Source organism: Vipera berus (genome assembly GCF_964194415.1).
Source record: "Vipera berus genome assembly, chromosome: 2".
NCBI lineage: Eukaryota > Metazoa > Chordata > Lepidosauria > Squamata > Viperidae > Vipera > Vipera berus.
Genome location: NC_138203.1, coordinates 163570981 through 163598077, shown reverse-complemented (window position 1 = coordinate 163598077; position 27097 = coordinate 163570981). Strand labels below are relative to the sequence as shown.

The following is a 27097-nucleotide window of genomic DNA, read 5'->3' as shown; positions in this document are numbered from 1 at the left end:
ATCCCCACTGTCCCCCCCCACGCACTGCCACCAGTCCAGAAAGCCAGAAAGGTTGGAGCTACCCTACTGAACACATTATCTACTAATACACAGGACTTTCTTGGAGGTTTCCCAACTGACAGAATAGTCTGATTCACACTGTAAACCATCTTATGGTTCACTTTAACCAAGTGAAAATCAGGAAGAGTATGGTAGGATCTTTTCAAACTAATACATTAGAACAGGTGTGCAGATGCTGGTTGTGTGTGAGACAGATCACAAATAACTTATCAATTAAGGTAAAGGTAAAGGTTCCCCCGCACATGCATGCTAGTCGTTTCTGATTCTAGGGGCCGGTGCTCATCTCCATTTCAAAGCCGAAGAGCAAGCACTTGTCCAAGGACGTCTCCGTGGTCATGTGGCCGGCATGACTAGACGTCAAAGGCACACGGAGCGCTGTTACCTTCCCACCGTAGTGGTTCCTATTTTTCTACTTGCATTTTTACGTGCTTTTGAACTGTTAGGTTGGCAAAAGCTGGGACAAGTAACAGGCGCTCATTCTGCTACACGGCACTCAGGATTCGACCTGCCAAACTGCCGACCTTCTGATCGACAAGCTCAGCGTCCTAACCCATGAGCCACCGCGTCCCTTTAACTTATCAATTAGCTATGTGTTAAAAAGCTATTGTGCTGCAAAGCAGACATCTAGGCTTGTTGTAAGCTCTGATTCAGATCTTAAAGTTCCTCACATTTACATCAACAGCAGAATCGCAAGCCCAACAAATTCCCCGTTGAGATGAGAGTGCTCTCATCTGCTCTTTCTCCAATGTAATATATGCCATCATCCAACAGGAATGCTCCTTCGAATTTCATGTAAGCCAAACAGGGTCACACCAATTTTCATGCAAATAATAACTAGATAGGATGAAAACAAAATACCAAACAAGGACCAAGTAATTTCAGAGCATTTTTATCTCCCAGGACACTCCATTAGATTTCAGTAGCCATTTTAGAAAAAAGAAACTTCACTTTGCATAGTAGAACAAGATGTTCAACTCATATACATCAAAATACAACCCATACACCTATCTAAGGAAGTCTCGATAGATATTTAACACATTACAGTAGTTAATTGATAAGGTGCTTGTAAACTGTATCACAAATAACTAGCATCTGCATAACCACTCTTTCCCCTAAAGCCTAACTTGCAGTGGTGGGATTCAAATATGTGAACCACCGGTTCTCTGTGTGGATGCTGCTTCCGGAAGTCCATTCTGGGCCTGGGCAACAAAAAAATTAGCTACTGGTTTTGCCAAAGTAGTGTGAACCAGCTGAATCCCACCACTGCCAACTTGTATCCTTCATGAGATTAGCCACTGCATGAGAATGAGAAAGGAGCAATAGATCACAAAAAATTACATACAGTGGTACCTTGGTATCAATTGCTTTGAAACTCATCAAATTTGGTACAACATTTTGACAAGAAAATTTTGTCCCAGTACTCATCGTTTGTTTAGTACTCAATGCACAAGCTAGAACATGTCAGTATTGGCTACCTTGTGACTCACTATATTATTCCTTATGGGAAAAATCTGTTTGATACTCATCATTTTTGGTACTCTTTGCACCTCTCAGAACCAATTAACAATGAGTACCACTGTATTTTCATAAAATTTGTTAGCTGAAGAGGTGCTGAGTTCCCCGCCTCTCACTTTGTAGTGCAGGCACTCATGAGCTTGCCTGCTGCCTCCACACCCTCCTCTGCCCAGCCACACTCCCTAGCACTCACCCATCTGCTGGCCTTCTTGCAAGCTGCCAGACTTGCAATTTCCCACCAACATCCCCACTGACTTTGCTTGTTGAAAGATGGTAGGAAGTCACAAATTGCAAACATGTGAGGTCCTCACTTCACAACCAGATCCCTTAGCAATGGAAATTCTAAGCAAGGACTACTTGCATATTATATTTAGTGTAATGTATGAATGTAGGCATTTAAACATAGGTGTTTAGTACAAGCCACAATGATGTCATTACACAATCTGAATATTTGCAAGTGACATTATGACGTATTTAATATCACTTGCTCCCCACCTCTCCTGAAGATGCCCATGACATTGAAACTCTGAAACAAATAGCCACTATTGCATATTATAGTGGCTACGGTGCGGGGTTAGAGACTATGAGTTCTCTCTTAGGCATGAAAGCCATCTGGCTGATTTTGGGCCAATCACTCTTTCCCAGCCTAACCCATCTCATTAGGGGTCAGCCTAGTAAAGATCTCAATAACCTGTCTCAGTACCTGGAGACTGTGTGGGTTTGGATGAGGAAAAACTATGTCTAAGTCAATCCTATCAAAACCAAGTGGTTGTCTGACCTGACCGTCTTTCTCCTTGGATAGGGTTGCACTTCCCCCTTCAAGGGGGACTTCCTGGACTTGCATCTGCTACTCAAAGAGCAGGTGTGGCTATGACAACCTTTGCATAAACTCCATCTACTGTGTCTGTTATAGCATTTCCTAGATTACAGAGCCTTCAAGCAATCACTCATGCCTAGTCATCTTGAAGCTTGACTACTGCAATGCTTTCTAAATATGCTTCCCTTGAAGATTACCCAAATCTTCAACTAATCCAGAACACAACAGCAATAGCAGTGACACACCTCACAAGCTATGTGGTTGCCATTTTGTTTCTGGATATGACTCAAGATGCTGGTTGTTACCTGTAAAGCTCTAAATGGCATGAGGCCTTGTTATATGAGGGACCACCCATCTCCCATAACATCAGCCTGGCTAATTTAATCTATAGGGTTGGTGCACTCCCAAGTTCCTTCAGTTAAACAATGTCATCTATCAGGATTCTGGAAGCATTTTCTGTACTCTGGAAATAGTGGAGAAAAGAACAACAAAGATAACTAGGGGCCTGGAAACTAAAACATATGAGAAGTAGTTGCAAGAATTGGGTATGGCTAGTCTAGTAAAAAGGACTAGGGATGTCATGATAGTGTTCCAGTATTTGAGGGGCTGCCACAAAGAAGAGGGGGGTCAACCTATTTTCCAAAGTACCAGAAGACAAGAAACAATGGATGGAAACTAATCAAGGAGAGAAGAAACCTAGAACTAAGCAAAAGTTTCCTAACTGTGAGAACAATTAACCAGTGGAACAGCTTGCCTTTGGAAGTTCTGGGTGCTCAATCACTAGAGACTTTTAAGAAGAGACCGGACAGCCACTTGTCTGGAATGGTATACGGTTTCCTGCTTGAGCAGTTGGACTAAAAGACCTCCGGGGTCCTTCCAACTCCATTATTACTTTTTCTGTAGCAATCTTTCTTGTAAGCCAATTTTGTCTCTCCAGTGTTCAATAAGCCTTCATGGCTTTAGCACATCTTCTTCATGGTCCTTCAGATATTCTTCCAATGCCTTTTTGTTTCCTTTAGCTGGCTGGTGCACTTGCAACATTCCACTTCCACTTATTTTCCTTGATAATTAGAATCTGTCAACATCTCTGCCTGGAAGGCCATAATTTGTTGTCATTATTTTTCTGGTCTTCCTGTTCAAGACTTTTAGTTCTGCTAGAGTCCAGTTCACTATTTTAGCTGTGTATCTAATGACTGGAATTTCCCAGGTATTAATTGCCTTGGTAGCATTTCCTCCATTGAGTTGGGACTTTAAGAGCTTCTTCACTCTCATGATTCTATTATCTTCTAACCTTCTTGACTGCAGTGTGCTTGATATTGCCAGCTTGAAGGATGCCCAAGTATTTGTAGTAACCGTCTTCATCCAGACTCTTCAAGTTATTTTCAAAGGCCATCTTGATTTTTTTCACTTTTCGCTACTGTATTTTTCCTCTACTGATGGCAAGGTTGGCACATTTATCCAGTCCAAACACCATTGCAGTGAATTGTCTGTATATATGGACAAAATTGAGCAGCAGTTCTAATTCAGATGGTGTTTTTCCAGGCAACTTTGTCCGTGTTATTATCCCGTACCCATTAAGGCAGTATCTCTGGCTGGGTGCAAACTGAGACAGGCTGTTTTAATCTGGAGCTCATGCAATAATCAGCACTACACCCTTAACTGACTCTCAGTTCCTGTAAGTGTTATCCTGAAGCCAAGTTTCAAGAGAGGCATATTGTCCCATGCGCTCCAAACTTGCTTTCTCTGCAAATGACCTCATCAACATGCAGCCACAATTTGCCTGATTTTGCACATTTCCTTACTGGAAGGCATTTTTTAAAAATTATTGCCTAAACCAAAACTATGCTGCAGTTTGCCTTTTCTTGATACACAAACCACAATGATTTGATCCAGCAATTTCAAACATTCCCTTCAAGACTAACTTGTCACACTTGTTTTAAAAATCTTTCGGTTCCAGGCCTTCCTTCTTTTTCTGTAACTTTAGAGAGAATACCACCTATTGTCTCAAAACACTTGGTTAACAACTTTATTTCCTGATCTGTCAGTACTGCACAGGAATCTGGAGGGGGGAGAGTGATGTCATTATGCAAATGACACAACTGATGTAATTTGCACCACACACATCAAATGACTGACACAAATTACACCATTTGTGTCATTTGTGCTATGACATCAAGGTGCATGTTAGCTCATTATGGCTTCATGGCATACCAATTTGTTCACATAAGGCACTAACCCACAACACCACTTCCCTAGTTTGTGCCATATGTAAATTCAGTGTATTAAATTGCACTATATTATAGGTTTTCATTAAAACTCACCAAATGTTAAAATAAGTAAAGCCTCTACTCTGGAATTCCATGGTGGTCACCATCTAACTATAGGTAGGCCTCGATGTACAATAGTTCATTTAGTGATCATTCAAAGTTACAAAGACACTGAAAAAGTGACTTATAACTCTTTTTCACACTTATGACTGTTGCAACATTCCCATGATCAAAGTTCGGATGCTTGGCAACCATATTTATGACTGCAGTGTGCCTGGTTCACGCGATCACCTTTTGCAGTCTTTTGACAAGCAAAGTCAATGGGGAAGCCAGATTCACTCAACAACCATATTACTAATTTAACAACTACATTAATTCACTTAACAACTGTAGCAAGAGAGGTTGTAAAATAGGGCAAAACTCATTTAACAAATGTCTCACTTAGCAACATACATTTTGGCCTCAATTGTGATCATAAGTTGAAGACCGGATAGGTTCCAGACGGCGCTTGGATTGATTCCTGCCTCCCTTTCCCACAGCCCGGTCAAGACCTTAGTTGCCGCCTGGCAACGGGCTACCTCGGAGGCTCTCGACCGCGTTGTGCCTTTGCGGCCTCTGACCCGGCGCAGATCCCGGTTGGCCCCTTGGTTTTCCATGGACCTGCGGGAGATGAAGCGCCGGAGGAGGGGCCTAGAGAGCATTTGGAGGTCCAGTCGGTCCGGGTGAGACCGAACACAGTTAAGATCCTTTTCTAGATCTTACCTTGAAGCAATGGAGGTGGCGAAGCGTGCTCACTTCGCCACCCTCATTGCGTCCGCAGATAACCGCCCGGCCGCCCTGTTTAGGGTGACCCGTTCCCTTTTAAATCAGGGGACGGGGAGGACCCCTTGCAGGGACGGGCCGAGGAGTTTAGTCAGTATCTGGTGGATAAGATCGCTCAGATTTGGGCTGGTCTGGACTCCAACTGGGCAGTATCTGATGAGGGGGAAGCGATGGGTTTGGCCGATAACGTTTGGGAGGAGTTTGATCCTGTGACTCTGGATGAAGTGGACAGGATCATGGGGAGATTAAGTGCCGCCACGTGTTTATTGGACCCGTGTCCCTCCTGGCTGGTTTATGCGGCTCGGGAGGTTACACGAGGCTGGCTCCTGGCAGTTATTAATGCTTCCTTGAGTGAGGGGTGCTTCCTTGCTGCCTTGAAGGAGGCGGTGGTGAGGCCCCTCCTCAAGAAACCTGCCTTGGATCCAGCTATTTTAAATAACTTTCGTCTTGTCTCCAACCTTCGCTTCCTTGCGAAGGTTGTTGAGAGCGTGCTGGCACGGCAGCCTGAGTACAGCACGGAGACGGCATTGGTCACGCTGGTGGATGATCTCTGGCGGGCCCGAGATAGGGGTTATTCTTCTGTCCTGGTCCTATTAGATCTCTCAGCGGCTTTTGATACCATCGACCATGGTATCTTGCTGCGACGTCTTGAGGGGTTGGGAGTGGGAGGCACTGTTTTACGGTGGTTCTCCTCCTACCTCTCAGGCCATTCGCAGACGGTGTTGGCAGGAGGGCAGAGGTCAACCCTGAGACCCCTTAGTTGTGGGGTGCCTCAGGGGTCGGTCCTCTCGCCCCTCCTGTTCAACATCTATATGAAGCCACTGGGTGAGATCATCCGTGGTTTCGGGGTGAGGTATCATCAATATGCTGATGATACCCAGCTTTTCATCTCCACCCAGAACCAACCCAGCGATGCCCTCGACGTGATGTCCCGTTGCCTGGAAGTGGTACGGATCTGGATGGGGAAGAACAGGCTCCAGCTCAACCCGGCCAAGACTGAGTGGCTTTATGTACCGGCATCTTGTTTAGTCCAAGAGGTTCCATATTTGGTTATGGGAAGAGAGGTGTTACCTACCGTTGATAGGGCACACAACTTAGGTGTCCTCCTGGATACACGACTCACTTTTGAAGATCATATAGGAGTTGTGGCCAGGGGGGCATTTGCCCAGGTTCGCCTGGTGCACCAGTTGCGCCCCTATCTGGACCGAGATGCCCTACGTACGGTCACTCACGCACTCGTTACCTCCCGTATAGATTACTGCAATGCTCTCTACATGGGGCTGCCCTTGAAGACCACCCGGAGGCTCCAGCTGGTGCAGAATGCGGCCGCGTGGGTAGTGATGGGAGCATCCCGATACTCCCATATTACACCCCTCCTGCGTGAGCTGGTTACCGGTTGCCCTCCGGGTGAGATTTAAGGTGCTGGTACTTACCTTTAAAGCCCTACATGGCCTAGGCCCAGGATATTTGCAGGACCGTCTGCTGCCGGGAACAACTTCCCATCGCCCAGTGCGCTCACACAGGGAGGGCCTCCTCAGGGTGCCGTCGGCTAGACAATGTCGGCTGGTGACCCTCAGGGGGAGGGCCTTCTCTGTGGGAGTGCCAGCCCTGTGGAACCAACTTCCCCTTGAGCTCCGGATGGCCCCGGATCTCCGGTCTTTTCGCTGCGGCCTTAAAACATTCCTTTTCCATCAGGCTGACCTGGACTGACAACAGGGATTTTTAAAATGTTTTTAATTTTATTTTGGGGCTGCTAGTTTAAATCCTTTAACTTTTGTATTATTGTATTTTTTATTGTTGTTAGCCGCCCTGAGTCCTTTGGGAAATAGGGCGGCATATAAGTCCCAAAAATAAATAAATAAATAAAGACCACCTGTAATAGCTTCAGCCCTAATCTGCTGAAGATTGACCAGATACTGCTGAGACATTGTTAAAATAGTAAAAATACTGCCCCATATAGAACCTAGTCAATTTGTTCTCCTCTAGTCCCACCACTGAAAGTCTCTCTGACCCGCTACATTAATATGCTTTGCATGCAATTTGCTAAAGTAATAGCTTCTTCAAGAGCTATTATTTTATGCAGACAGACTGATTCCAAGTGCCATGTTCATCCTGATATGTACTAAATCTATTCCCTTGGGAGATTCCTTTTTCTAAAGGAATTGCCTTTGAAGAGAAAATCCACATGGTGAAAATACCATTTTTCCCCATCAGACACACATCACTGGAACGAGAAGAAAGCAATCTGAAACAATGCAATGAAATGCTTCGGTTATTTTTCCATCTGAACAGAATAGTTTAGGGGCATGAAGAAACTATGTGGAATAATTGAAAGGGAAAAAATGAGACAAAAAAACAGCAAGAGATTACCTGCTTATTGTGCTTGCATTTTATTATATTCCGAGACTAAGGATGAACTGCATTTTGGCAGGAATTCAAAGCGCAGATCATATATGATATGTGATCCATACTTTATGGCCAACACTGAGCCAATATGAATTATTCATTGGTTTTGAGTGGGGGAGGTAGAGGAAGAAAGATGCAATCTCTTTCATAGCTGGCAGCATCTCTGTAAATTAAGAAGGGAACAGAGCATACTGCTCCTTGATCCTATGCAGAATTAAGCATGCATGGCATTGACACGCCCAACACCTCAGAAGATTAATAGGCTGCTAGTTGTACTTCCAGATTCATTATTTTTATCAGGGTTTTCCACTTCCCTTACTGAGTCAATAATTAAAGGTTTTTAAAAAAGTAGAAACAGAGATCAACTATTGTTAAAAAGTCTGTTCGCCTCAAACCACGTGTCTTTTTTACAGATTTGTATCTGCCATAGTATATCCTACCAAACAATCGGGAATAGTTCCATTTTCACCATTATATTCTGGGGGTGGGGAGTGGGGTAAGTGAAAGTTGTAGGCAAAAAATCCTTTCTAATTAAGAGCTTTTCCCTAATCAAATGGCTTGACATTGTGATCTTCCTGATAAACTGGGAATTTTTTTTTTATTCATCAACTGAGGAAATTTTTCAGTAAGAATGCAGCTCAGGATGCTAACCTGGGAAAATGTAGCGTGCGCCAGATACCCTCACTCATTCCTTTTGCTGACTACAATACTTAGGCATCTTCAAAGCGCCCTTCAAAAGAGGGCCAAGAAGCAAAGAACGTATGTTTAAGTGAAGGGAAGGACCGAATGGAAAGCATGTCCGAAAGAGCTATTTTTCATCATTCAGACAGATACAATACGACGGTATTCCCCCCCCTCCCCGCCCGCCGGGTGAAATGTTAGTCAAGCTCAGTAAAAGACCGCACATTTGAAAGACTTGAGTGAGACAACAGACTCCCTTGTGTTAATCTTTAGTCTCTTCTGTACACCACTACCTCGCTCCTTGATGCAGTAATTCCCCCACTTGATGCAGTAATTCCCCCACTGCGACCCATAGCGACCCACATCCTATCGCTCTGTCTACACTCATCTAGAGCGCAAGATCACTTCGCAGCGCTGCCTCGGGTTACCTGAAGCAGGTGAACTCCACCAGGATGCCCTGCCCCACAACCCTTCCCCAAGGCGACCTATAGGGCCTCGTCTCCTCCCGCGCAGCACCACGTTCCCCGCCATCCACGCGGAGAAACCGTCTCAGGGCCTCAGCGAAGACCCCACCCCAAGATCCACCCCGCTCTCCCAACGCCAGAACTTCCCTCCTCGGCTTTCCCGGCAAAGATCGAGACACCCTGACACCTCCCCACCCCCACCACCACACACACACACACACACACACTGGGAGCAGCCTCGCCCACCCGCACCTAGCCCGATGCCCAGCGGGATAAGTTCTCACCCAGAGGCCGCCGCCGCCGCCGCCGCCGCCACCTCTTAGATCAGCGCCGCGCGAGAGGATTTGCAGGAAAAGTAGGCGCGGCCAAACGTAGTCACACCCAACTCGATTCTACTTAACCCTGCCTTTATTATACACTCCTGCCGGATCTGCTCGGGATTTGGAGGTGGAGCAAGCGGGAACGTGAATGAGACGTGAGCCATTCTTACTATCCTCTCCGCGAGGTGCTTTTGCTGCGCAAGGCAACCTCTTGTTCTGCTCGGCTCTTCCCCAGCCTTTTGCGGACTGAACGGGTGCTTACCGAAATTGCGCTGCCTTACACTGGAGTCTTTTTTCCATTCCCAGCACTGACCCAATAGGCATCTTAAACTACTACGTTAAAAGGAGAGGTGAAAAGTGGGTTCAGAAGTGCTAACAAAAGGCCTTCCTTAATTATATGACGTTACATTGATGATGATGATGATAATAATAATAATAATAATAATAATAATAATAATAATAATAATAATAATAATAAGAAGAAGAAGAAGAAGAAGAAGAAGAAGAAGAAGAAGAAGAAGAAGAAGAAGAAGAAGAAGTAGTAGTAGTAGTTGGAAGGGACCTTGGAGGTCATCTAGTCCAACCCACTGCTAAGGCAGGATACCATTTCAGACAGATGGCTGTCCAGTCTCTTCTTAAAAACTTCCAGTGTTGGAGCATTCACCACCTCTGGAGGCAGGTTGTTCCACTGGTTAGTTGTTCTGTCAGGAAGTTTCTCCTTAGTTCTAGGTTGCTTCTCTCCTTGACTAGTTTCCATCCGTTGCTTCTTGTCCTGCCTTCAGGTGCTTTGGAGAATAGCTTGGCTCCCTCTTCTTTGTGGCGGCCCCTGAGATATTGGAACACTGCTATCATGTCACCCCTCACCCTTCTCTTCATTAAACTACACATACCCAATTCCAGCAACCGTTCCCTATATGTTTTAGCCTCCAGTCCCCCAATCATCTTTATTGCTCTTCTCTGTACTCTTTCTAGAGTCTTGACATCTTTTTTACATCGTGGTGACCAAAACTGGATGCAGTATTCCAGGTGTGGCCTTACCAAGGCATTGTAAAGTGGTATTAGTACTTCATGTGATCTTGATTCTATTCCTCTGTTAATGCAGCCTAGCACTGTGTTGGCTTTTTTGGCAGCTGCAGCACACTGCTGGCTCATATTTAAGTGATTGTCCACTAGGACTCCGAGATCCCTCTCACAGTTACTACTATCGAGCAAGGTACCACCTATATACTATACCTGTGCATTTGATTTTTCCTGCCTAAATGCAGAACCTTACTTTTTATTATAATTAACATTAGAGACGTTAATATTAAAGATGTTAGCTATATTACATTATTCATTATATTACATTAGAGATATTCACATGAGATTTCATTTTGGTTCACAGCATTTAAGAACTTACCCAAAACGTCTGAAAATCTGCTTTGTGAATTGAAATAAACAAGAATTGCTAGTTTTCTCTAGCATACAAAAATATTTCAAATATTGTCCAGTGCCAATTCATATTCCAAGCTTTTGCTAAAACAAATAATGCGCACATTTGGAATTAGTGTAGCTGCATTGCTCATAATTATTATCTTATCCCTACTTTGAATATGGGAAGATAGGGGTTTGCCTAATACTGCACTGGCTGTCTTCAACAGAGGCATTCATGCAACATGCTAAGGCTAAGCTATACTATAACTTTGCAGGGGGGTTATTTCCGTAAGGATGACTTTTGTGAATCACTCTATTTGGTTAGTCTGTGATTGTATATTATATGAACCCAAAACATGAATTTAGTAATAAGTTAAATGTGTGAACATGGCATTGAATCAGATCTAGACATCCATCCATCAAGCTCAGTTTGCTTGCTTTAACTTAACTGTTTTAAGAAGTCTCTCAAAAGTAATAGAGTGGCCTGTCAAAAGATATTAGACTGCAATTCTTCATCTATTATCCTGCCAGTAAACTCCACAATGGCAATATTCACTTAGTCCACATCAATGTGCATTCTTCCAGTCCTTGGGCTGGCAGCAAAGTACACAGGCCTTACTTGCAATGCCGATGTCACAGCCTATTCATGAGTGAGGCTGACAAATGAAGGCATCTTAACGGTTTTTATTAATTTTCTCCCCTACCTATCATTACCTGCCACCTAAACACCAATTGCTGTTTTTAACACATGTTGGGGTGGTCTTGGCAGCTGTGGGTGGGCACTTGAGATAAAAGCTTTGGCTACATTTCAAACGGCTCAAGTGACAGGCATGGATGAACTTCACGTTGCAAAATGACACTAACCCACCCTCCTTCCAAACAACAGAAAGTCCAGCCATGCAAAACTCTTGTTGGCAGAAGAACGAATAACATGTAATGCAAACATCTGGCAGAACCTGGCTTTTCCCCATTTAAATTGATGTTCTGTATAAGACAGGATTGGCAGTGTTGTAAAAAAAACTAAAATCCTGTACATAGGTGTAACACTCTTTTAAAAGAATGCTAATTCAAGAATATAAGGAGCTTGCATAATGCCTGATGGATGCTTTTTGAAACATCCTGCATCCAGGATGCTTTTAGATACATAGAGTCTCTTCTGCAACCCAGGCCAAAACGACTATGGACACAGTTTCCAGTGACCAGAGCAAAGTGGGTATGCACACAGGTGTTTCAAAGGGCCAGTGAAAGCTCATCAGTCAGAAATTGTAGATTTGGCAAGACTTGTTTTGGGGAAACAGAAACACCATTAAATGGTGTTGAAGTGGAACTTCTTAAGATGAATCAAATGTTTCTCTTTGGTGGTAACTTGGAGGCAACTTCATGAAACATGAAGATATCTGGAAGTTGAGTCATGGCAACTAGACTCCCTTCTTAGTTCAAAATGTTTCACTACTTATTTGAATAGCTTCTTTAGTCTGAGCGAGCTGGTTAGGGGGACCCCATATATGTCCTCCAGGGAGGTTTCATTTCTCACCGATCTGGATAGGCTCCTTAGCTGAATAGGTAGAGTGTCTTTGGAATGTAATGCTCCAACTCCTAAATCCTTTACCTAGGTCAGTCATTAAGGGTGGCCTTCCTGGTGAACCAGTGGTCTTAATCTTCCTGGTGCAAGAGCAGCATAAAAAATGGGGGACAAGTTGTGTCTGAGGCTTCCACCTTTACTGAGGGAAGGATTTTCCACTTTGGCATAAATGGATTCCTTCACTGCTTTCTCAAGGCATCTATCCTCCCTGTGAACATTATTGTCCTCAAGAGTGTCTTTTTCTTTTAAATGAAGGTATATTGATAATTCTGGTACTGTGGTATTGTCCTGTGCTAGGCCATCCTCTGATGTAAAGGCTCTTTGGTTTCTCCAATATAGAACTCTGAACATGCCTCATTGCATTGGAGTGCATACACATTACTCTTACATTTTGATGTCTGATCTTTAGGGTGGACTAGCCTCTGTCTCAGTGTCTTGTGCATTTGAAGAACACATGTATGTGTCGTTTTCCAAATACGTTTTAGCTTCTCTGATATACTAGGTATGTAAAGAATGCCCAGGTTCTTCTGTTGACTCTTAAGTCTCAGCTCTGTCTGCCATTCTTTTGTTGGATCTGGATACTGATTTAATAAAGACCCAATCTGGATATCCAGAGGCCTTAAGAGCTGTCCTCAGGTGCCTGTTTTCCTTCTTGGGGCATCCCTGGAGGTGGGGATTTTTCTGCCCTATGATGTAGTGTCCTGATGACGTAGTGTCCTGATGACTCCTGGTTTGTGTTGAAGTGGATGGTGGGAGTAAAACAGCAGGTATTGGTCTGTGTGGGGATTTCCTGTAGACCTCTATTTCTAGGTTGCCACAGGTCCCAATCAGAACTTCAGTCTAGGGATGTGAGCCTGTTGTCCTCGGTGTCTTCCTTCATGAACTTGATATCTGGGCAGTGTTTAAATGGTCTGTGAAGGCCTGTACTTTCTTGATTTTTTTTGCCCAGGTGTCATCCACATACCTGAATCAGGTGCCATCCCCTAGGAGCTGAGTGCTTTCTTTTCCACTTCTTCCATGTATAGGTTGGCAACAATGGGCGGCGACATGTGGGAATCTACAGCTCAGCCATGTTTTTATCTGAAGCCATTTCTCTAAGAGAAATAAGTGGTGTTCAGACACAGGTCCAGAACTTGGTCAGACTGAAGAAGCTATTTGAATAAGCAACAAAACTTTTTGAATCAACAAACAAAGAAGTAGAGTTGTCATGACTCAGCTTCCAGACAACTCTACCTGGATGACTGAGAATCATCAAGATACGAAATATGAAGATGTTCTTTAAAAATTGTTAGCAAGGAATTTTCATGCCTTTTTATTAAGATATGAGAATGAATCCTATTCCATTATTTAATGCTTGGCTTTTGAATTATTTATATCTAAATGATTGGAACAGAATTATATTCTAAAAGTACCCTTCAAGTATTACATACTCTAATATCCAAAAATTTATAATTTTTAAAGTTTATATTAGCTATTACTCTGAAGAAGTGAAGCCAAAGAAATTCCACAAAATTTATATTATCTTGGAATAAAAGACTAAATATAACTTTAACTAGCAACTAGATAAAATTAACTAGTACTAAATAAATAGCTGGCCAAAGCAGAACACTTTTTTTAATAAGATACTGGAAGTGCCAGGTACTCTTTGCACTTTTCAGATGATCAAAATAACATGCTGGAAGGCAAAAATGTGAAATGTTTAAAGCACTGAAGCTCTTTTCAAATTCCAGACAATTCCACCATTGAAGGTTCTAATAGTAAACTTTTTTTAAAAAAAATAATGCATTAAATATAAAAATTTTATTTCCAATAAATGTGCCATTCAATTATTCACTATAAAAAACATTAAAACATATTCCAGTAATATATGCAATTTTATTGTAACATAACTTTATCATTCAATTGTTTCTCTGAAATATTGCTATTTTGGGTGGGGCATGTTATCCACCCCTCAGTTTGACTTGAAATATTAAATTATGCATTAAAAACAAGTCTTCGACATTTATCTATCGTTCTCAAGAGCTTTATCCTAGAATTGTAGATCATTCGGGTGGACAGAATCATTATTTTAAAAGAGTAGTCTTTACATAACTGTTGAAGAGTAATGTCTGAAGTCAGATGTCTGTAGTGAATTCTGCAGCACAGCACTCCTTTAACGTAAGCCCAGCCTGAAGAAAGGTCACTCCAGAAAGGGGAAATGAATGTATTCAACACGGATATTTCATCTTTGCAACAAGCCATGAGCTGTCAAGTATAAAAGATTACTTTGTGCAAGCAATTGGAAATATTCCATGCCTTCTAAATAGTGCAGGCATTTCCATCCCATTTGTTTTGTTATTGGGAGACATGCAGCAAATGATTCCCATTTTGACATGCCAGCTTCATTCACGAAAGGAGGCTTCGTTGCAAGTCTTCCACTTCCAACTCCCACATAGTCCTGTGCAGAGGATTGCCCGAAAGATCCGTCATCTTCACGGCTTGAAGGACAGGTTCCGGGATGCAACCCTGTACCAAGCCCATCACCATCACATAATTTCCAGGGCTGAGGCAAGGTTTTCCCTTAGGGACTTTCTCCACGCCGGAAACCAGGAAAGAGCCGCTGTCGTCCAGCAACCGCACAGTCGAGCCATCCTGCTCTACGGTCAACACTTTGCCTTGCATCCAGACCAGAGATACAGCTAACGCCGGACGGCCGTACTCTTCCCGGTCCAACAACCACGAGCCGCCGGGGACTTGGCGGCACCGCTTCAGCTGCGCAGCCAGAACCTTCACCGGCGGCGACTGCAAGCAAGACTTCTCCGTCATTCCGCCAACCTCTTTCCCGCCAAATTTCACCGTACGCTGAGAATGATGGTTTTGAAGACTATTGTAATATCGCGAGAGTTAAACTGGAGCTCTCTGTTTCTGAACATGGGGGTGGGGGACGAAGTAGAGTCACGTAAAATTATTTGATTCCTCAACAAGCCAATAACAGCTTTTGCTTGTTTTGGCCGTGAAAGAGTCTAACCCAGGGGTAGGCAACCTCGGCTCTTTTATGACTCATGGACTTCAACTCCCAGAATTCCTGAGTCAGCTGTGCTGACTCAGGAATTCTGGGAGTTGAAGTCCATGAGTCATAAAAGAGCCGAGGTTGCCTACCCCTGGTCTAACCTTTTCTAACTCTACGTTTGCTTCACAGAACCTCAGCCTTCACCCTTCTACGCTTTGTCTAGTAGTGTTTCCCAGCATTGGCGTTTTCCAGATACGTGGACTTCAGCTCCCAGAATTTTCATTCCCTTAAACTGTGCTGGCTGTGGAATTCTGAGACTTGAAGTACACACACCTGGGAATGGCTAAGGCTGGGAAACAACGCCGCGGTTTTGTCACTGAAGGCTGTGTTGAGAAATGGTTCTGTCCAGATTTGCACCCTCCCCCTTCCATCAGTTGGCACGGTCCGAGAAGAGGTCGGGGCGGGGCAGCGAGGAAAAGGAAGCCCGCGGACTGTTGATAGCGTCGCTTAGCAACGGAAGGCAAGCATGGAGCCGAGTGCCGGGTGAGCAAAAAAAAAAAAAGGGAACTAAAAGCCTTTTTAAAAAAGAGGGTGCGAAAAAAAAGGACTTAAATTGGGAGTAGAGGGTTCCGCTGGAAAAGTTGAGTAAGCTAAACAAAAATGATGTAGTTATTCATTGAGAAATGGCATTAACTCAAACACGCATATGTAGTTGACCGGAGGAAGCAGTTGTCACTCTGAAATGAAGGTTTCCAGTCTCACGGTTTTAAATAAAATCTGGGAACACATGCCAGTCTTCTAAGCAGCATTTTTTGCATGCATTTTTCAATCTCAAAATAGACAGATTGCTGCAAACTATGTTATATTTAGGAAGTCTGAAATATAGGGGAGTGGACATTTTATATTCACTGATTTATTTATTTGCATCCCATTTTTAATATTTTTAAAAACAACTCAAGACAGTGCTCATATCCAATGCACCTTCCTCCTATTTTCCCTACAACAACAACCCTGTGAGGTGGGTTGGGCTGAGAGAGTGACTGACCCAAAATCACCCAATTGGCTTTCAGGCTAAGATGGCTCTAAAAACTCACCAAGCCGCTGGACCAGACTGGTTCCTTCCTTTGGAAAGGAGCAAAGAAAATGAGTTTTATATAAATAATGCATAAGATTGCTGTACATAGGTGTCAACTTTCATGCTCCCATTCAAGATGAAAAAAAAATCCAGCTTGACAAATTGTTCTTCATCTCACTTCAAATATGTCTTGATTAAGAAAGGTTTATGAGCATGTTGGCCTTCTACAGAAATGTAGGTGCCCTCTTTTTCATTTTAATCTGTTTATTTTAATAATTTATCCTGGTACCATATTTCTTTGGAGTTTTAACACCTGTTTTCTTCCCAAATTTTAACCCTATTTTAATTTGTGGCTCTTCTATTATCTAAAGAAAATTTTTATCCTGTTCCTTATAACCTAAACATGTTCATACATCTCTTTTCTCAAATCTTTGGGAGTTTTATTGTCTTATCCCATATGTTTATTACTATTCCCATTTTCCATATGCCTTTTCTCACCTGCCTCTTTGGATCTAGTACCATTATTCTTTCAGATTGTTCTAATCAATCAACTTTCACTTTTGTTTGATTTGTCATATCAGTCAGTTCTTTGCACCTCTTAGTTGGAAATGATGCTTATAATAATTTTATGTTTGATATATTGGTATGATCCCCCTTTCCTATGTGAGTGATTTAAAAGTCTGCTTGAGTTAGCATTAAATAATTTATTTTCTTTACATTTAAATGAAGTGCTGAATCAGAAAGTGGACAAATTCCAGAAGAAGAAAAGAAAGAAGATGCAAAAGATAAAGAGGTAATGTTAGCAGTGTGAAAATTTTGAGAAAATGAAAATCAAATACAGATTAAATCAGAAGTTTTCAATACATGCAGTACATGTTTAAATTGGAGAACAAGAAAGCAAAATATATGGTTATAGTCAGCTGAGGAAAGCAAGGTGAGATATTTACCACAAACTTTCTAAGAATCACCCTCACTTTGTTTTTGGTAGAAGAGATGTTCTTGTGCTCCCTCGTCTAGGAGGACTAACTGAGGACTTTATGTCTCATTGAAGTTTCCTCACAGAATTTAAGGATGCCCTTCTCATAACATAAGACAGGGGTAATGCTTGTGGTTAATAAACTTTGACATTCCAAAGGTCCTAAAGTAGTTTGGGGTAAGTAGGAAGATTTTTTAAAAAATCTGGGTTGAAAAGAGACTCAATTAGTTTGGCTTTTGTGAGTCAGCAGGACTTCAAATGAGGCAATCTATTTTTTTAATCCTCCATCATCAATCTACAAGTGGAACATTCTTATAGAGTGCTTCTGTGCTGCACTGTTATACAGAAAACTGTTTACTGGTGTTCTGCCCATCTTCACAACAAACTAATTCCCAGCTTGCCACCATAAGTAAAAGAAGATTTGAATCTATGACAACATCAGGGCTGATTCTGTGCTGATTTAGGTGAATATGAATGAGCCAAAGAAGTTTAGAATTTAATTCAAAAGCATATATGTATATGTGTGTGTGTGTATGTGATATGTATATGTATGTATGTATATGTATATATATATATATGTATATGTATATGTATATATATATATATATATATATATATATATATATATATATATATATATATATATATATTCTGAGGTTTTCGCGGGTGTTTGTATGTAGATCTTTGGTCATTCGGGTTTTTTCCCACGTAGAATTGAAGGTATAAGAGCAACGTTTCGACGAAATCTCATCCGTCATCCTCAGGCTGGTGGCTTCAGCTTTGTTCTTCTGGGAGAAGTGTGTGGTAGTGGCTGTTTGTTCCTCGTTTTTAAACTGCCAGAGGGGGTGTGTTCTGTGGGTGGACGTGTGCTCTGATTGGGTGGGGGGTTAGCTGTGTTCTGATTGGGTGGGAGTGTGTTTTGAATGGGGGCTGTGTTCTGATTGGGTGGAGATGTGTTTTGAGTGGATGGGCTGGTCTCAGCTGCCAGCCTTAGACCTGAACTGGTGAGTTGTGCTGCTTTTGTTTGGCTCCGTGTTTGTGGTGGTGCCATGTTTTTATAGTGGGTGTCAGTTTGCTTATTGTGTGGTTTGGAGGGGTTTAAAGTGGCTGATGTTGCAGCTGTAGTTAGGTTTCTGTTTTGTGGTTGTGTGTCGTTATCATTGTGGGTTCGGATTTGCTTTTTGAATGGTTGTGTGGTGGTGATGTCATGTGATGTTATCATGAGTTTGGGTCTGGTATCATTCTTGGTGGTTGGGACTCGTCTGTCAATCAAGGCGGGTTTCCAAATGGCTGGTAGGCGAGAGGTATCATCTCGTTTGTTCATGCTGTGGGGGTGTTTTTCTATCTCAATGGCTTCTCTGATTATTCTGTTGTTAAAATGTTCAATTTTGGCGATAGTTTTGGTTTTTTTAAAATCAATTTCATGTCCCGTGGCTTTAAAGTGTTGGAACAGGGATGAAGTTTGCTGACTCACAAATCAGAACACAGCCCCCATTCAAAACACACTCCCACCCAATCAGAACACAGCTAACCCCCCACCCAATCAGAGCACACGTCCACCCACAGAACACACCCCCTCTGGCAGTTTAAAAAAAGAGGAACAAACAGCCACTACCACACACTTCTCCCAGAAGAACGAAGCTGAAGCCACCAGCCTGAGGATGACAGATGAGATTTCGTCAAAACGTTGCTCTTATACCTTCAATTCTACGTGGGGAAAAACCCGAATGACCAAAGATCTACATACAAACACCCGCGAAAACCTCAGCCAGTGGAGCTTAGGACCGCCCCCGACCTCCGTTCGTTCCACCGGGACCTGAAGACCTGGCTCTTCGAGCTCTCTGGCCCAGGCTGAGAATTTTAATTTTAATTTTAACTGGGGTTTTATTTGTTCAGGGATGGATATAATTTTTTTAATCTGTTTTTAACTTTGTATTTTTTGTTTTAACCACCCTGTAAACCGCCCTGAGTCCTTCGGGAAAGGGCGGTATATAAATATAATAAAATAAATAAATAAATAAATGTAAGCCGCCCTGAGTCTTCGGAGAAGGGCGGGATATAAATGGAATTAAAATAAATAAAATAAAATAAATATAGTTTCTATTCTATATCATCTGGACCTGGAAGGCCAAAAACCCAAAGCCAAACTCCAGGGTTGAGTTGAAGCCAGTTTTTCCCCAACCAGACCCTTATAGGTTCCAGGCACTCAGCTAGCAGTGCTACAGCATCATCTGTACAGCTAGGAGTGGAAGCCCAGGGCTTTATGTAGATGTTAAAAAATGAGAGGCAAAAGGGTTGAGCCTTGAGGCACTTTACATTGCAGGGACCTAAGACTCAACCTCTCCTTCTCCATCAACACTAACAGGAACTGGCTGCACAGGTAGGATACCACAGGTAGGAGTATACAGTACCACATTGCTTCCTACTCCAAATCCCTGAAGTCGGTCCAGAAGGATACCATGGTCAATGATACTGAACACTGCTGTGAAGTTCAGGAGGGCCAGAATAGTTGCACCACCCCCATCCTGAGTCCTCCACTCATCATTGACCAGTATAGCCCATGCTGTTTTAGAGCTGTGCCCTACCCTGAACAAGCTGAAAAGACTCCAGGTAGTGCTAAGTATCCTTTCTTTGATATCAATATGGTACGTAGACCGACCTCTTCCAATCTGTTGACCACTCTGTTCTCCAGATATGGATTCTTCTGTTGCTTGCCATATTTCTGTAAATATTCTATTCATGTAATTTTTTTTATTTGATAATGATCTGAATGGTGATCTACCTTCCTCTTTTAGTACTAGTTCAGAAAAAGGGGGGGAGAAGGAAGACAGAGGGAGAACGGGAATAAGCAGAAGAAAAGAGAGGGTTAGTCTCTGGAAGGACGACTTAGGAGGAAACCCAATAATACAGTAGGTGAGCATCACGATGGTGTTGTATATACCTGCTGTAAATACCTAGTGTAAATAATGTTACTGCCTACAGTTAAAAAAAAAACATAAAAGCCTCCACTGAATTTGATTATAACATTTACAACTTTCTTTTTTTCTGCATCATTGGTTGGAGTACACACTTGGATAACTGACATATTAAAGGGTTATCTGTGAACTCTTAATTGATACTATTCGGTGGATCATTGATTGCATTGTATCCTGTTACTATCTAATCCTTCCTGACTATGAAAACAGCACTGCTCTTTTTTGGTTTTTCATGTCCTGAGTATCAGACAGAACAATCTTCTGATTGAAAATGTCCAATCATTGTCCATTCCAGACTGCTCAAGTCTAAGATGCCAATATATTGTTGATTCATTTTTCATTGTGTTGAGTTTTCCCATGTTCAATAAAGATTGTGCTAGAAGTCATTGGAACAAAATACAAAACTTAACTTTTTGAGTTTGTTTCACTTATTGTAGCCAGAAGACAGAGATGCAACAGAGGAAGGAGCAGCTAGTACTCCCTTGATAACCACAGAAGAAGCAGGAAGAGTTTCTCCTACAGTGGCTATAGAAACGGGGACAAGTAGTGGCATGGAGGCCACTGAGGAAGGAGAAGGAAGTGCTGCCATGATAACCAAAGAGGAAGCAACAAAAGATTCTCTCGCCTTGCCCACAGAAGGCAGTGCTTCCGTGGTATCCATGAGAGGAAGGGCAAAGGATGCTCTTATAACAGCCTCTGATGAGAAATTCTCAGGACAGACGGATGTGTCAAGTATGTCATTGGTAAGCATTTCTGAGCAAATAGGACCATCTCTTGTCCAGGTAACTGATGTTAGAGCAGGTAACTAGAAAGCCTAAGGTTTCATTAGGTTCACAGTTTAGCCTTATTGTATCTCAGAAAACCTGCCTGAAACAACAAAGAGGGATCTTGGTCCCAGATTAACCAAGGGAGCAAATAAGACGCAAATAAACATTAAGAAAAAATAATGTTTAAACCTATTTAGATGACCCAAATATATAGACTCTGTCAAGATGCATACTGATAATTCAGACACAGTAGCCAATTTCAGTGAGTTGATGATAAAGGTGCACAGCCTGAGATTTTAGAGCCATATACAGAGTATAGCAAAAAAATCCTTAGGCCTCTTAGGCCAATCACAGAGCCTTCAGTTATAATACAATGATTTAGATGCGTACTGGATGGTTATTATATTATTGTAAAGTATTCTGTGTGAGAGCTTCCATTTTTAGGGCCTTCAGAAAACTTGTAAAATCTTGAGTGTTATAGAACTTCGGTGCTCAGAATATTTTAAAATAATTAATGGAATAATAATTAATTGCTATATTTGATTTATCATTGTGGGAACAGAAATACATTCTTTAAAAAAATCCTTATTGGATTGCTTCTAGTTGTAGTTCTATTTGGAAATCAATGAATAACTGAGTTATTACAGTATTTTGGCATCAAACACATTTAGTCTATCCCATAAATGATTACCTCCTTTATTGTGGAAAAGCCTTAGGGTGGCAGCTATGTTTGGTTTGGCTTTCTTTTTAAGTCTGTGGAGATTTTCAGTCCCAAAGGTGCTTTTTCAAGAGGCAACTGAGTTTTCTTGTTTTTCTTTGAAGACGTTTTGCTTTTCATCCAAGAAGCTTCTTCAGCTCTGACTGGATGGTGGGGAATGGAAAGATTTATATTCCTTATAGACTGCTGGTCATTTGCATTCTTTTAGAGAGTCATTGAGGCCACTTAGAGGTTTATCTGTGACCTCAGGGTCACCTGAATAGTGCAAACGGTGTGGAGCCTTCTTGGAATTCTTGAGACTGTGTTGTAGACTGGAGATAGATGATGTTGTATCCTTCCCTCTCTGTTGAAAGAAAGCTGTTTAATTTTGACACAGATGGCCTCTTTGATCCCTCTTTCAAATCAGCGGTCCTCTCGGTCCAAAATGTGGAGACAGCAAAGTCCACCTTTTGGACCAAGAGGGCCACTGGTTTGAAAGAGGGGTCAAAGAGGCCATCTACTGTATGTCAAAACTGAACAGCCTTTCAACAGGGGGAAGGATAAAACATCATCTATATCCAGTCTACAACACAATCCTTTCAACAGTTCCAAGAAAGCTCCATACCCATTTGCATTACTCAGGTAACCTTGAGGACACAGATTAACCTCCAAGTGGCCTCAACGACTCTAAAACAATGCAAATGACCAGCTGTCTGCAAGGAATATAAATCCTTCCATTCCCTACCTACCATCCAGTCAGATCTGAAGAAGCTTCTTGGATGAGAAGCGAAACATCTTCAAAGAAAAACAAGAAAATCCAGTTGCCTCTTGAAAAAGCACCTTTGGGCTTTCCTTTTAAGAATTAAATTTTGGCCTTCCGCAAACCGATAGCCAGGAAAACAGTTCCAAGGCACTTAAATGCCTTGATGTGTTCAATGATGTTAGTATTAATTTGCAACCCATATTTGTCTAAATGGAGAAAAACATTTTGTTTTGTTTTGTTTCGATAATTGAGGACTAGATCATTATCTGTAAAATAGAAGGCTGCAATCTAATGCTTTCTTCAGTTCAATGAATGTAGTTGAGATAAGCTATTGCTTTTATAAATCACTTAGAAAAGGATTAACTGAAGCAGTTTATGAAGTTGTAAATAAATAAATATTTTTGTGAGCTGCCTAGAAGCATTTGAAAGTAGATGGCATACAAGTGTATCAAATAAAATAAAATAAGTGCACCAAAAGCCGCCTATTGTCCATATTAATTACATTTTTTAAACCACTCTCCCATGCCTTCATGTAACCATAAGCAATCTTCATTCTTATTTGCTATGACAAATTCAAGTACAAACTATATAGCATCAGTCATTCTTAGCGTGAACACTCCTTTTGAAGTTGTCTTCTGATAAGTTTTTTTCTGTTTTGGAAAAGCTTGATGTTTCTGGAGAGAAAAGTATGGAAAGTGCTCTTTCGAGTGAAGTAACAATCTCTTTGCCATCTTCTGGAATCAGCACTGCAAAATCTGAATTTCCAGTGCGCGTGGACCTTCCTGCAATGTCAGGTTAGCCCTTACTTTGCTAGAATGGTGTTATATAGGACTAATGTGTTTCTTAGATCCAATTGAATCTTTACCATTGAGGCACAGTTCAAAAATCCTTACTCCTGCTTATTCCTGCTTAATCAGAACACTAAATCAAATTCTCCATTATTGGCTGCTTTATTTTATTGTTATTAAAATATAGTGTCTGGTATCTGAAAGTGTTTTGAGAATCTTGATAATTCGGAAAGGGATTACCGGTAATAGCAATTATATTCTTATCTACCTATATATTGAATATATAGGAGGTCAGGAATTCAACTAGGAGTTTTTGTAACTGAATATGAATAGCATACACACAGATATTACTTTATGTTTGCATGTACAGCATTTATACTCACACTCAGCTACATAAAGCAGTATACATCAAATTTGAAAAATAGCAATAACCAGTATAATGTAATAAAAATATACAGTAAATAGATGAACAGAAATGGAATAAAAGTAGGAATGTGGAAAAATGCATTAAAAATGGAACAAGGGAAACATAGTTTGCCATGTATAATTCAGAAGAATCATTAGAAAAAGATACATTGTTTGATATATGTAGGTTTTGTTTATTTATTGAATTTAATTTATTTCTATTTGCTTGAAGTGAATTATGATAATCATAAAAATAAATAGAAACATTCTCTATAGCATTTGAAAACACAGCAACTGAAGCAGAGCAGTGTCACTAAATGTGACTTAATATTACAATGAAATTATATATTCTATTAAACAATTGACATTTAGTTAATGCCTGCCTTACAATTTAATACAAAATCAGGTTCAAATAACCAGCAAACAAACAGTACTTCCACCCAAACTAAAATATTCCTATTTTGTCATCCTGAATTCCAAAAAGTTCCAACAAATCAGTCTAGGATCATGAGATGGGAGCTTGGATTACAACAAGGTCCCTTCCAACCTCCAAGGTCCCTTCCAACTTATTATTATTATTGTTGTTGTTGTTGTTGTTGTTATTATTATTATTATTATTATTATTATTATTATTATTATTATTATTATTATTAGTTTCCATTTCTTTCTTCCAAAAAGTGCATTTAAAAAATGAAGGATGGCAAAATGAACTTTTGTCAGAGTGACATATAAATTGTATCTATTTTCAATTCCCCTGTGTTAATGGCCTTCTTTGATTATGCTTTCTGTTCATTATAATATCACAATTATTAGATAAATAAGTGTTATTCAAAGCAAAGCATTTTTGGAGAATTTTTATTTGTAAATTAAAGAACTTGCATCCTCTGGAATCATCCCTCTTTTCTCCAGATTCAGAGGTCACTCAATCAGCCGTTTTCCCTTCCCATCTTGATTCTGCTGTTCGGCAGATGACTGAAGTCAGTAGGCGTGGCCCCACCCAACAGCCTGATGGAGAAGTTACAGCATGTTACGCTGGGCAGGAACTGGGCATCAGAGAGGCAGGGAGAGAAATCCAGCTTGTTGTGTTAGATCCAAATCACGTAAGAAAACTCTAAATTAGACTCTGGTGCTAATAGCTGCAAAATGGACAGCAAATGTCTTAAAAATGTATTTGTTAAATTTAATTTATTTAAGTTAAATTTAATATAGTGTTATACTATCCTCCCATGGGGGTGAGGGTGGAATTAAAGGATTAAAGGTGTGACACCACTGACTATGAGTGAGGTATGATGTGGCCTTTGGTGGCACGCCACATAATTTCCTCCAAATAGACCGATGTTTCTCAACTTCATCAGCTTTAAGATGTATCTAAGCAACTTTAAGATGTTGGCTGGGGAATTTTAGGAGTTGAAGTTGAAGTTACTAAGGTTGAAAAACACTGATCTAGACCAGGGGTGTCAAACTCAATTTCATTGAGGGCTGCATCAGCATTACGGTTGCCCTCAGGGGGCCGGATGGGTGTGGTCTGGGTGGGCGTGGCCTACTGGGTGGGTGTGGCCAGAGTGTGTATGGCCTACTGGGTGGGCGTGGCCACCTCTACATCATTCGCATCAAGGGTGCCTGGGCAGGAGTGGGACAGATCTGAGGGGTCTCTGGCAGAAGGAGGGTCTCTGGGCCAGGGCCAAGGCAGTGGGGGCCGTTCCCTCACTGTTTCCAGGATGGCTTTGCGGGCCACATGAAACCACTTTGCGGGCCGCATCCGGCCCCCGGGCCTTGTGTTTGACATGTCTGATCTAGACCAAGACAGCCTACAGGGATGCTTGCTGACAGCTTCTACTGCCATAACATATTCTTACTATCTTCCCATACTAAATGAGTAGTCATCACTGGTAGAGAAGCTATCATAGTGTTAGAATGCAAACTTGTTTTGTTTTACTGAAGTTATCATTTATTTTTGCAATTTGTTACAAAAATATGATGGCCTCTGAACCTGTGAAGACTACAACTTTCAGTTGCAACATTTTGCAACACGTATTTTTAGCTTGGCCAATTCTTTATTGTAACGTGCCAATTATCAATTTTTCATAAGTGAAAATTTGAAGATGGGGAAGGCTGGTTGTTCAGTGTGATCCTAAGCTATTCAGTCTAGTTTTTATTTCATCATGCAAAGAAACTATTGCCATGCATGAGATTGGAACCAAAAAAGTGTCCAAAAGAAAATCTTTGTTAAAAAAAAAAGCAGTTATTTGCATTGGAGTCATTTTTTATTTTTATTTTTTAGCTTGGGAAATATAGTATTAATGTATTATTCCTTGTTTCTTTAGCCCTTAATGAAAAGATTCCAGTCTGCTTTGAAGACCTATCTCAACAAACAGAAAGGAAAGCTTGCTGATGAAATACAAGAGTTGGTATGGTGTTTTTTTTGCTTGGAACTTATTTCTGCTCGTATCTTGGCATTTTTGCTGGCTCATTTCCTCTTTCTCATGACTGCAGGCAGTGGCCATAAAGAGTGGGAAAAAGCAGAGGGAAGAAGTTGGTGTGCTCCTGTATAGCTTTCAGCAGCAGTTGGCCCGGCTGCAGATGGAACTGGAGAAGAACCACAGTTGCCATTCTCAGATTGCCATGACACGGCGGCAGCTAGAGGAGGAGTTGCATGACCTTAGGGACACATATAAGAAGACATTCAAGGGCACTCAGGACGAACGGAAAAGAGGTGATCCACTGTTGCAGAGTTGTCTTATTATACATTAGCCACTGCTTAATAAATTTTAGTTCAGTAATTTAGGGATTGGTGAATGATGTGTTGTGAAATGGAAGCATGCTGTGAATATATAGAATTCCTAGTCAGTGGTGTTTGTCTCCAAGCAAACCAGAATACAATGGTATTTATTTGGTATAACATAACAGTGTACTTACAATTAAAAGTTAACTGTACATATCTTGCAAGAGCAAAAGAGCCTTGGTGGAGCAGTGGGCTAATGCCTCCTTAAGTAACACCAGCTGCCTGCAATTAGTGCAGGTTCGAGTCCCACCAGGCTCAAGGTTGACTCAGCCTTCCATCCTTCCGAGGTAGGTAAAATGAGGACCCAGATTGTTGGGGGCAATAAGCTGACTTTGTAAAAATGCCGCTTGGGGGGCCCTGAAAGCCCTAATAAGCAGGCATATACATAGAATGAAGGCTATTGCTAAGCACATTGATTTGTGCTTCTTAGATTGTAAGCCACCCTGAGTCTTCGGAGAAGGGCGGGATATAAATGGGATTTTAAAAAAAATTGCTTTATCTGTGAGGCAAAGATATTATATGTTTGGAGATTA

At 41.5% G+C, this 27097-nt stretch overlaps 3 protein-coding genes across 7 annotated transcripts in view; 1 reads left to right on the top strand and 2 right to left on the bottom strand.

Moving 5' to 3' along the window:
- Positions 1-9468, bottom strand: part of TBC1D16 (TBC1 domain family member 16) — an 84182-nt gene extending 74714 nt beyond the window's left edge. For 4 of the 5 annotated variants that reach the window (XR_014025406.1, XM_081319922.1, XM_081319924.1 and 1 more), the window contains exons 1-2: positions 9317-9340; positions 6915-7187 (exon numbers count right to left, since the gene is read on the bottom strand). The gene's annotated coding sequence lies outside the window, so the exon portion shown is untranslated. Of the gene's footprint in view, positions 1-6914; positions 7188-9316 lie in introns of all 5 variants that reach the window. The other variant, XM_081319923.1, reaches the window with a different exon arrangement.
- Positions 9469-14732: 5264 nt separating this feature from the next.
- RMI2 (RecQ mediated genome instability 2) lies at positions 14733-15259 on the bottom strand (the record flags this gene model as incomplete). The annotated part of the gene is given in 2 exon segments (XM_081318997.1): positions 14733-15184; positions 15187-15259. Coding segments are annotated over 2 exon segments (525 nt in total).
- Positions 15260-15822: 563 nt separating this feature from the next.
- Positions 15823-27097, top strand: part of CCDC40 (coiled-coil domain 40 molecular ruler complex subunit) — a 32130-nt gene continuing 20855 nt past the window's right edge. Inside the window, exons 1-7 of the mRNA XM_081316401.1 lie at positions 15823-15879; positions 17141-17204; positions 20800-21105; positions 23254-23383; positions 24698-24882; positions 26107-26190; positions 26276-26495. Of these exons, the coding sequence (XP_081172527.1) occupies positions 15863-15879; positions 17141-17204; positions 20800-21105; positions 23254-23383; positions 24698-24882; positions 26107-26190; positions 26276-26495 (1006 nt within the window). The 5' untranslated portion in view covers positions 15823-15862. The remainder of the gene's footprint in view (positions 15880-17140; positions 17205-20799; positions 21106-23253; positions 23384-24697; positions 24883-26106; positions 26191-26275; positions 26496-27097) is intronic.